Below are 10,358 nucleotides of genomic sequence, written 5' to 3'. Positions count from 1 at the left end.
ATTCTGCTTACTGGGTAAATAAAAGCACATTTATCCAAAAAAAGAAGAAGATCCTAATAGACTTGTTGTAATTTAGTTTTGAGTACATTGAGGTAGGCATTGTTTTCACTTGCCACTATATTTTAGAAAGGAGGCTTAGGTTCGTTCCTTTGCTTTGTACCGCTAAGAATTAAGGGTGTCTCTTCTCTGAATGTAAACTTTGGTTGTCTCAAGGGATAAATTACTTTTTCTTAAAAAAAAATTCCAGTGTGAATAAATTATAAACGGGCACAAAGAGAGGCATAATAATTGGGCAGACTATTTTTGTACCCTTTGGATAGCTGTAAGCTTATTATTATTATTATTAAATTATGCTTGAGGGCAGAAAAAGGCTTTAGTATTAAATAGAGAGGAAAGAAAGCAGAAAGCAAGTGTGAAAGATGCAGAGAATTGGAGGGGTGTCCATTGTCCAAGTAGTGTGGTGAAGTGACAAAGAAAGAGTTGTATTATCCAAGTCTCAGATGGGTAATTACAGGTTCAGGTTCTCAGATATGATACCAAATGCCTGGTTTTACAAGCTCAAAGACATGAACAAAACCCGAACACATCACAGCAAGCAAAAGAAACTTCCCACATCACAAACACACCACAATTCCAAGCCTAGGCACTTCACCTCGGAACCTTTCAAAGCTGCCAGATTACATGTCGAAGCCTCCGGCGATCCACCAAGAAAATCATTGAAGAGAAGAGACAGAAGAAGAACAGTTTACAAGCCTTCTCCCAGAGCCATCTCATCTGCGTCTGCTGGTTTCAGCCGCCATACCATACCCATACTTAACAACTCTGCTCATCACTATTCTCTTTCTCCATTTGAGAGTTACCCTGAATCATCCGACTCAGAGGATGATGAATTTTTGGCTCCTCCACCCTCCACTTCTTACAATTGTCAACTTAGTTCTTCCACTACTGATATCATCATCGACATGCATAACACAAGCAAATTCGACGCAATATCTGAACTTGAGCTTCCTCCAATATTGACAAAGCTACCAAAGTCCAATCACAAGGCAGATGAATGCACCAAGTTGATGAGGAGCTCATCTCCCAGAAGTAGTCCTCTGGTGAGAAAGTCACTTGGTACTTCTGGAATAAAGCTTCGGGCCAATTCTCCAAAAATTGCAAGCAAGAAGATTCAAGCTGCTTATGCGCGAAAGAGCATGTCACCTTGTAGGTACTTAAAGTTTAGGAATAGGAGCATTGCAGAAAGTCTTGCAGTCGTCAAGTCTTCGCTGGATCCACAGAGAGACTTCAGGGATTCTATGGTTGAGATGATTGTGGAGAATAATATTCGGAGTTCAAAGGAACTAGAAGATCTTCTTGCTTGTTATCTTTCTCTTAATTCTAATCAATACCACGATCTTATCATTAAAGCATTCGAGCAAATCTGGTTTGATATGACTAACCTACGCTTGTAAAATTCCCAGAAATAAATGTTTTGACTTGGTCTGTTTTCAGCTTTTATTTTTTTTCTCATTTTTTATTTATTTATGTCGAATATCTTTTCTTATCATGAATTCTTATAGTAAGTTTCCGGATGGGCGGGAGTGAACACTGTTCTAGCATACACTCTTGTACTATGGAGTCGATGAATGCTCTGTGCATTCTGTGATCCTTTTTGTCGCGGAGCATAATTATAACACAAGAAGCCACTTGTTGGATAATAATAATGAAAAATATCATAATATTGTAAGACCATGATTATTAAGCATGATAAAAGTTTCTTAATATCATGAAACAGGTGGAAAATATTTTGTATAATATGAAATATCTAGGAGGAGTCAGAAAGGTCAAATTTTTAAGCCCGATGAGTAAATGGAAAGAACCTTTGACTTGAGCACTCTGATATAAATATATAATAGGCTAAGCAGTTAAGAAATTTATAGAGTAAATCTTGTAAGAATTAAGTGATAACTCGTTTGTAGTAGCAAGAGGATGAAGCAAACAGTAGAAATTAACAATGAGATATTTGGGTCAGCAAACAACTTAATTAAGCGGATTTGTGAGTGAGACGAGTAAAACAAAACAAGGTCCAAAAAGGAAAAGGAAAAGCAAAAGGAGATTGTTACTTATATTATCAAGTAAGCCTGAAGAGCGTCATCAATATGATTGCTTGGCTTTTACTAGACAAGCATGATTGCTTTTGCATGAATGCGACTCTTACTGGTATTCTGTATACAATTGGAAATTAATAAATGAGGAATGTGGGGTAAAGGGTTGGAATATTTATTTATATATGCTCTGCTCCGTCGAAGTTGGCTTAGGAAGTTCCATATTGGTTGGATCTGCCATTTCGGCATACATAAGATTGAAAGCTCTTTTCGAAGAAGTATATATAGAGGTCTACATCACAAATTAAATATGCTGTCAAGTTGTAAAAGAAATTAATAGACTCGAAAAGTTTAGACAGCTAGAATTGCAATTTAGGCCTCCAATCTTGTCTAAAGTTAATCCTTCATTATTAATTATTATGCTATATATTAAAGCTGAAAGAAGTTTAGACAATAGACACTCACCAGACGCCAAGGCAGTAATTCCACGTTAGCTTGCCTTTAGCATAATGGGCAGGGTAGAGGCCACCTTGTCTGTAAGGCAGCAGATATTAGCATATATAACTATATTGGGACTTGGGAGCTCCGAATTCAGTTTTCACCCTCTTTCTACCTGTGGTTAAACCTGCCACTTTGGAACAGTGTGTTCCCATGCTGATCTCATTCCATTCCCAGCCTCAAGTGTGTGTTTGATTAGCTGGATAACAAGTACTCAAAGGAGCATTATATTTATTTATTTAACAATAATTTTCTCTTCTTTCAACATCAGTAAATTAAGACCACTAATTGATATTATAATGATCCCTTTTGTAAATGTATAGAATATATTATTCTTATTAATAGCTTGAGCAAATTTTGAAAATTTAATGGTGAATTTTATAATTATTCTCTTATCTATAATAATTTACAACTTTGTTTTGAATTAACTACTATATTTTTCATTACTTACTAAAATATCACTGTAATTTTCAATTATTCGTAATATATTAATTAGTTTTACTTAAATATTTTATTAATTTTTGAAACTTTTAGTTTAAAATGATTTAAAACATTGACTAAATTGTGAATTAACATAATTTTAAAATTTAAATTATAATTAAAAATATAATGCGACAAAAATTTTGGTTTTTAACGTTATACAATTATAATTATGAAGTAGGTTGTTACGTTGTCAACCATTTAACTTTATTTTATACAATTCTTTTTAATAATTAACAAATTTATTATAATTTCAAACTTAAATGTTTAATCATGTTATTAAAATTAAAAATATATCATTTATATTAATAGCTTTTCTAGAATTTTAAAATTATATATAATTATCTCTTCATTTAGTATAAATTTATCCATAAATTATAAAATGTTAGAAATTATTCTCTAGCTACCATTTTTATTCAAAAAATCAATTAAAACTTTTAGAATTTAATGACGTTAACTAACTATATTTTAATTAAATTAGTTTATTTCATTTTTAACATACTTAACTAGAGAAATTTTATTAATTGAAATTCAAAGAACTGATTTAAATTTTATTAATTTTGAAATAGATTATCATCATTATCTTCACTCTATTTTTAAGTATTAATGAATTAAACTTTAAATTAAATCATAAAATTACATATTTATACAACGTAATTAATTTTAAAACTTTAAAGAATATTTATGCGAGAAAATAACATAATATATCAAATAATAATGTTTCAAACCGAAACATGAGAGCATGGGAAAATTTGACAAATTAAGTCTCGAATCAAATATATTTACAATTCATACATTTTTCAATATTTATTTTATAGATATAGAATCGAATATTTATCATGTATTTTTAATATTGTTTGAGAAAATTAAAATTTTACTAACAATGACTATTTTTTTATTTCTTTTGATTTCATAAGATATAAATAGTGATGCAAATTAATGTTATCTGAAACTATAATTAAATAACCATTTATTGATCAATTATTAAACATTTTTCTAAAAATAATTAAATAATCCTAAAACCTTTAGTTATCATTTACTATGGTAATTTTGATTTGGGCCTTGTTTTTAATCTCCCTAAGGGACTTGATCATACCTTTAACTCATGACATCAAACCAAAGAAACTCTTATACAGTTTTTTCACTCATATCTTAAATAACATATATGGTTGTTATGGATCAACAAATGGCACGTGGAGAAAAAATCTTATATAGCATAAGAAGCATATGGTTTAATAGAAATGCCGCTTTATGGAAGCATCAAATGCCAACAGGGGTGTATCAAGCAGCATGCTAATGGTTATCTTCACGGTTAGCTGGCTGCTCGCATCGTTCATGAGGTTCAGGCAATCCTGCCACAGATGAATGTGGTTGATGATGTACAATGGCGTAAACCACCGATTGGTAAGCTTAAATGCTATATTGATGGGGTCATTTTTATGAATGATGGGGCTGTTGGTTGGGCGGCCATTGTGTGGATTGATTCGAGTCAGTTCGTTAAGTGCATATTTGGTTTTAAGAAAGGCAAGTTCGACCCTTTTATAGCTGAAGTTATAGCTGCTCGAGAGGCACTCCCATGGCTTTGTTCTTTGCATGCGGAGGATATCATTTTTGAAACCGATAACCGCGGTTCTTTCCCATAGTTCTTCGTTTAATTCTTTATCTTCATTGGATATGTAGGAATGCTCATAAAACACTCATTTTTAGGTAACAACAACTTTTGACCATGTAAATACTCTAAATTTGTTATTTGTCCTCCTGTTATGAAAAATTTAATGTCCGGTTGCAATCATAATTTAGGCGAAAATGAGGGGATATAGGATTAACTATATTGGGTAAGCCTATTAGCTTGGGTTTAAGTTCTCCTCATTTTCTCTTTTTATCCTAATTTTAATTTAATGAAATGATTTTTCCTTAATATAAAACCAAAATATTCAAATAGTAAATGCTAATAGCTTTTAGTTTTATAATATTTGTATGTTAAAAATAATTATATTATTAAAATAAAAGTTATCATTTATAATAATAGCATTTGTAAAATTTTAAAATTTTACATAATTATTCTTTATACATTTATTTAGTATAATTTTATCTATAAATTATTAAATATTGAAAATTTTATAAATTTTGTAAAAAATCAATTTAAATTTGTAAAAGTTAATGACTTAACAAACTATATTTTAATTAAATTAAATTATTTTATTTTTAACATACTTAAAAGCAAAAATTTATATATTAATTTGAAATCTAAATTAATTAAAATTTTATATTTGAGTTTATTAATTTTGGAGTAGATTTTTATTTTTTGATATTCTACAGGTCTATTTTAATGTTCATAATCGATGATTGTGATTGTCCCTGTGAACAATGTCAATTTCAAAGTTAGAACTTGCATCCTCCTTTTAAAAATACAATATACATTATCATTACATCCAACACTCCCTAATCATATATCTTATAACTTTACGCTGGAAAATGTCTCAATTTTTACCCAAAGCACTCTGTAATCAAAGATAATAGTATATAGTGTGATTGGAGCAACACTAGCTAATCGTATAGCCAATATACACGACTCAATTAATCCCTTAATTATGTCTTCTTAAGGCAAAACTCGGGGTGTACTTGATGCAGTCGTCCATCCCTGGGTGATGAAATTAAAAGAAAGGCAGTGAGTGGAGCATTGACGTGTAAAACTGGTGGGAGTGGAGAGCTAGGCCTAGGATTTTATGCGGTTCTTCCCTGAAGTCCTCTGTGTCCTTTTGGTAGGAACCTCACAAGGTGACTGAAACCCAATATCCTCCACAGCTCCAACAGTCTTAAACAACCGTCTCTTACTCACCTCTTCCACTAATGATCGGTGAAGTAGTTGGCTCCTAATATCTACTAGCGATCGATTCCTTGTTAGCTTTCGATTGCCCATCAACAATCTCGTATGTTTTGAACTACAAGCTGCATGTGATTCCAAAGCCTTGTTACTACCTATTGACAGCCCGCTTCTTGAACTTTCTCCATGCCAAAATCTTGTCGAGTTGTGAATTCTTGAGCTGACATGTTTGCGTGCTGTTGTTGTAGGGCTCATATCAGGATTGGGGTCATCTCCGGACAAGTAACTAAAGTTGGAATATATTCCTGAGTGCGAAGAGCTCTGAGAGCTGGTATCATCATCTGCGATAACAATCTGACAATGATTTCTCTTTTTTATTTATTATTTTGCTTAATTCTAAGGCCAGTTTAAGTAAATAATTATGTGATACCGAAAGTGACAAGACAAAGAATAGCTTGCAACCCCATGGATAATATAACTCAGTCTAGGAAGGAAAACCTAAACATTAGTGCAACAAACATATATGGATTGACAAACAATATATACACTAGAATCGTACCTCGAAGCCAATCGCAGCCATGTGACATCAAGACAGACATTTGGGATGAAGAACAGGAGGAGAAAGAGTAAAACGGATGATGACACCCATCATCATCATCTACCTGGTAGTTATATGTATTATGGGCTTGATGTCTAGGGAGGTCTGATTTTTTCCATTGTGGGACTAGAGCTGAAATTTCACCATCAATCATTTCTGCAATTTCAAGTGGATCCCAATCGGTTATCTCAAGCTCCTTCACCATTTCAGTTGCCACATCCAATGGCGTATCTTCCACAATATCAAAGGGAAAGTAGATGTTCCTAGTAGATCCTGCAACACAAGGCCGTGTGGATTAGAATGATTCACTACTTTTTTTCAAACAATTGGATATGTTAGTAACTCGAAAAAATAGGGCCTGATCTCATACCCTCTGTATCTGCAATCTGAACTTTAAGGAAGATGGTATCATCTTCAGGATTAAGCTTCCCAGTGATGGTCATGTCTGTTCTGGGTGGATTATCGTTGAGGTGCAATTTCTCGATTTCACTTTGATTTAGAAAGAGCTTTGGACTCCCAAGCCTCGTCGCTTCATCCTTAGCGAGAAATGGGTCAAGCAATAGTTGTTCCGCTGATAGTCTGTTAGAAGCATTTACTAGACATTTGCCAATAAATCTCTGTGCATCCAAGTCTTGAATCTGGTAGAATGCCCCTGGTAGCTTCCCCTGAACAAAGGAAGTGGCATGCATGTCAGTCAAACTCCGATTAAGTGAGATCGACCTATTAAATCTAATACTGCCATTGAAACTGGACCATACCGAGGTCACTTTCTTGTAAATTTGAGCTGGATTGGCACATTCACTATATGGATATTCGGATGTAAGCATCTCTAACACACACATGCCAAAAGAGTAGACATCAACGAGTTGATTGTAATCCTCTTCGTATAATTCTGGTGCCATGAACTCTGGAGTGCCTATCGATGGACATTGGAGTCAAACACTCTAGAGGTAGCATACCTACATATAGCAAGCAAGCATGGAATAAGGAAACGGTGGGTACCTATAACACTGTGGGCTGATTTGGATCCTCGGAGAATGGCTGCAAGCCCTAAATCGCCAATCTTAACTTGCCCAAGATGGCCATTAACAAAAATGTTGTCACACTTAAGGTCTCTGTGAATAACTGGAGGGTCATGAGCATGCAGATATACAAGACCCTGCAGTATTTGGCGAGCCCAATTCTTAATGGCGCGGATGTCCACCCGTTTATATTTCTTCCTGTATCTGCAGATTTGGTTGACAGCAATCTCATCATCAATTAGTGGTTTATTTACTTGTGTTGAAGAGGTAGGAGTAGAAGAAGAGTAAGAAAGAGCAGTACTCTCTGAGAGATCCCGAAGTGAACATTTCAGTTATGAAATTGAAGGTCTTGCGATGAACATCGATCCAGGAGGAGTGGAATCTTATGATAGAATCATTATTGAGGGTGCTGAGGAGGTGAACTTCTGAGTACAGCCTCTGCAAATCCTCTGGCGATCGGAGCACCTCATTCAGTTTTACCTGGTTCCACGCCACCTCCATTCCCAGCACCTCATCGATTGCTTTATGCACTGTTTTCATTGCACCTTTCCCCAGCATTTCTTCAAACTAATGGATGCATTTTGGAAACACCAATAGACTGGTCAAATCAATGTCCAACCAGGAATTAACAACATTTTCCTCTCTACTTTTTTTTTTTTTGTGAAACCCTCGAGTAAATGATCAAATTCCACGTGCATTAGTTGCTTCCACAATTGTTATTATTAGTAGTCTTTTTTTTTTGTTCTAATTTAATTTATATTATAATGTAAAGTTGTCTGATGCTAACAGCGAAATTAATAATTGAATATTAAATGACCTTCAATAACTCTATTTTAATGTAATCCATTTTGATAATTTTTCTATTTTAAAAATGCTAATCCACTCATAGTCATGGGCCATCAACTTGCTGGAAGAGTCGTGCTAGTGATAGCTACCAATTAGTGTTGACCACCCGCCCCCAAAAGACTAGTTTAACAAATTAAAATTCGGAAAACAATCTGATGCGAATTCGATCATAAGCATCCACGGATTTGTAAATTAAATCACGCTCCCCCGCCCCCGTTCTTTTGCAGTTTAATTTTATTCGATATAAACTTCTTATAAGGCTAAAAGAAAAATAAATCTTTTCACATGAAAAATGCCTGTGAAATTCAGCAAGAAGCATGTCGGGAAAAAAAGTAGAGGAAATTAAGATGAGAATTTGCAATTACTTACCCGACCATATCGTCCAGAAGGATCAGTTTCAACGTAATCATGATCCTTGGCTTCATCGAACTGCTTTTTACGCATCATGTTTGTGCAAGCTAGCCAGACGTACAAGAAAATTGAAATTAACTAAAAGCAAGTAATATGTATCTTGTTTATAATAAAGGTGTATATAGATATTGGCAGGTTGGAAGTGGGAGAAAAAGGATATGTATTATTTTAGTTAAAAAGATGGGGGGGGGGGGTGGATATTTGTAAGAGGAGGGGAGAGGAGACAAGAGAAGAGAAGACACCAAATTAAAGAAGCCAAAAGAATCCTATCAACAGAAGAAAAGAAGAAGAAGCAGCCAAAATAGAGAGAAAGAGAGGTGATGGCTCTGGGCTGGCTGGCTGGAGTAGCCAATAATACGTTAGTTTAGCATGAAAAAGACAACGCCATTTTCACTATTGCACGTGAGAAACTAACATTTGATCCAGGTTGACACGAACAGGAATTGATGATGAAGAAATTAAGATAAAAAGGTTGGTGTTCCTTAGAGAAATGGGTATCTAGTGCAAGAATTGTAGCGATATTGGTAAGTGAAGGAATACTTTTTGACATTCAATCAAATATTTAATTGTGGGAGAGAAAGATGAGATTGATTTGACTGAGCAATATCGATGCATGGGTCCGAATATCTGTGGCTACACTTTGTTAGTAGCAGCAATATTAACAATTTGTGTGGAGGATGATGAGAGAGAATCCCAAAAAGAAAGAAAGACTATACTATCAATACTTTGATGAATAATTTCTTTACATAAATATTAAAAATATTTTTTTATTTAATATGTAATATTATACATAAATTTTAATTTAGTGTAATTTTATATTTAAAATTTTAATTTAGTTCAATTTTTATAAATTATTAATAATATTATTAAATTAACATCATTTTATGTTAATCTATTATATATAATTACACTAAATTAAAATTAATATATCAACGAAAATAAATATGATAAATATGTGCAAAATAAAGGCAATTAATACAAGGAAATTATAGATGAGAAGAAGACGAAGGCAGGCAGGGAAACAATGATTTTGTGATTAGAAATTAAGGCAGGTCCTACAAAGAGATGATATATGGATGAGAAAAACTTAAAACCAGCAAGGAGGTGGATGGCATCAAATTTAAATTAGGCACGTTACTTTACATTAATTCTTTTTTTTTCCTTCTCTGGAGCAACACTCCAATTCCCATTCGCATATTGAACAAAAAAGAAGATTTCCAACTCGCATTTCTCAAGCGATAGGATTCCACTTAATTTGTATCAGTATGTCAACCTTTGACTTTAGCCATTTCCTGACTAGCCGTAGCTATGTACTACAAGATTTTTGTGTGTAAACTTTTATTAAAAAGAAAATAAACCAACCCATGAGAGTACAAACAGTAAACAAAAGAAAAAAAAAACCAATAATCCTGGAAGGAATACATGAGAACCACCTCAAGCAGAAACTCAAATTCCCCCAAATACAAGCAAAACAAAACACTTAGGGTGGAGCCGGTAGTCCATCTCCACTAAGCACATTGATAAAAGAAGATGGTGGCTGTGAAAGCCAATTCTCTGGACATATCTTCCGTTTGAATTGAGTCGCAACCCAA

At 33.7% G+C, this 10,358-nt stretch overlaps 2 protein-coding genes across 3 annotated transcripts; one reads left to right on the top strand and one right to left on the bottom strand.

The window, feature by feature from the left end:
* The first annotated feature begins 296 nt into the window (after nucleotides 1-296).
* On the top strand, nucleotides 297-1,493 carry LOC108485242 (transcription repressor OFP4). Its single transcript, XM_017789075.2, has one exon. It carries the CDS (start codon nucleotides 501-503, stop codon nucleotides 1,452-1,454), a length of 954 nt encoding a protein of 317 aa, XP_017644564.1. The 5' UTR covers nucleotides 297-500; the 3' UTR covers nucleotides 1,455-1,493.
* A 3,946-nt stretch (nucleotides 1,494-5,439) lies between these two features.
* LOC108484424 (probable serine/threonine-protein kinase WNK4) lies at nucleotides 5,440-9,399 on the bottom strand. Of its 2 annotated transcripts, none has more exons than XM_053024278.1 (7): nucleotides 8,725-9,399; nucleotides 7,811-8,107; nucleotides 7,490-7,713; nucleotides 7,246-7,403; nucleotides 6,858-7,152; nucleotides 6,449-6,760; nucleotides 5,440-6,230 (listed from the first exon to the last, which is right to left on the bottom strand). In XM_053024278.1, exons 2-7 carry the CDS (start codon nucleotides 8,065-8,067, stop codon nucleotides 5,782-5,784), a joined length of 1,695 nt encoding a protein of 564 aa, XP_052880238.1. In that variant the 5' UTR covers nucleotides 8,068-8,107; nucleotides 8,725-9,399; the 3' UTR covers nucleotides 5,440-5,781. The 2 variants fall into 2 exon arrangements, with proteins under 2 accessions (XP_052880238.1, XP_017643689.1); XM_017788200.2 differs by having other exon boundaries at nucleotides 7,811-8,076; nucleotides 8,725-9,396.
* Between the last annotated feature and the right edge of the window lie 959 nt (nucleotides 9,400-10,358).

Source organism: Gossypium arboreum, chromosome 13 (genome assembly GCF_025698485.1).
Source record: "Gossypium arboreum isolate Shixiya-1 chromosome 13, ASM2569848v2, whole genome shotgun sequence".
In the NCBI taxonomy this organism is placed as follows: Eukaryota; Viridiplantae; Streptophyta; class Magnoliopsida; order Malvales; family Malvaceae; genus Gossypium; species Gossypium arboreum.
This window is presented reverse-complemented; position numbering and strand designations above follow the sequence as displayed.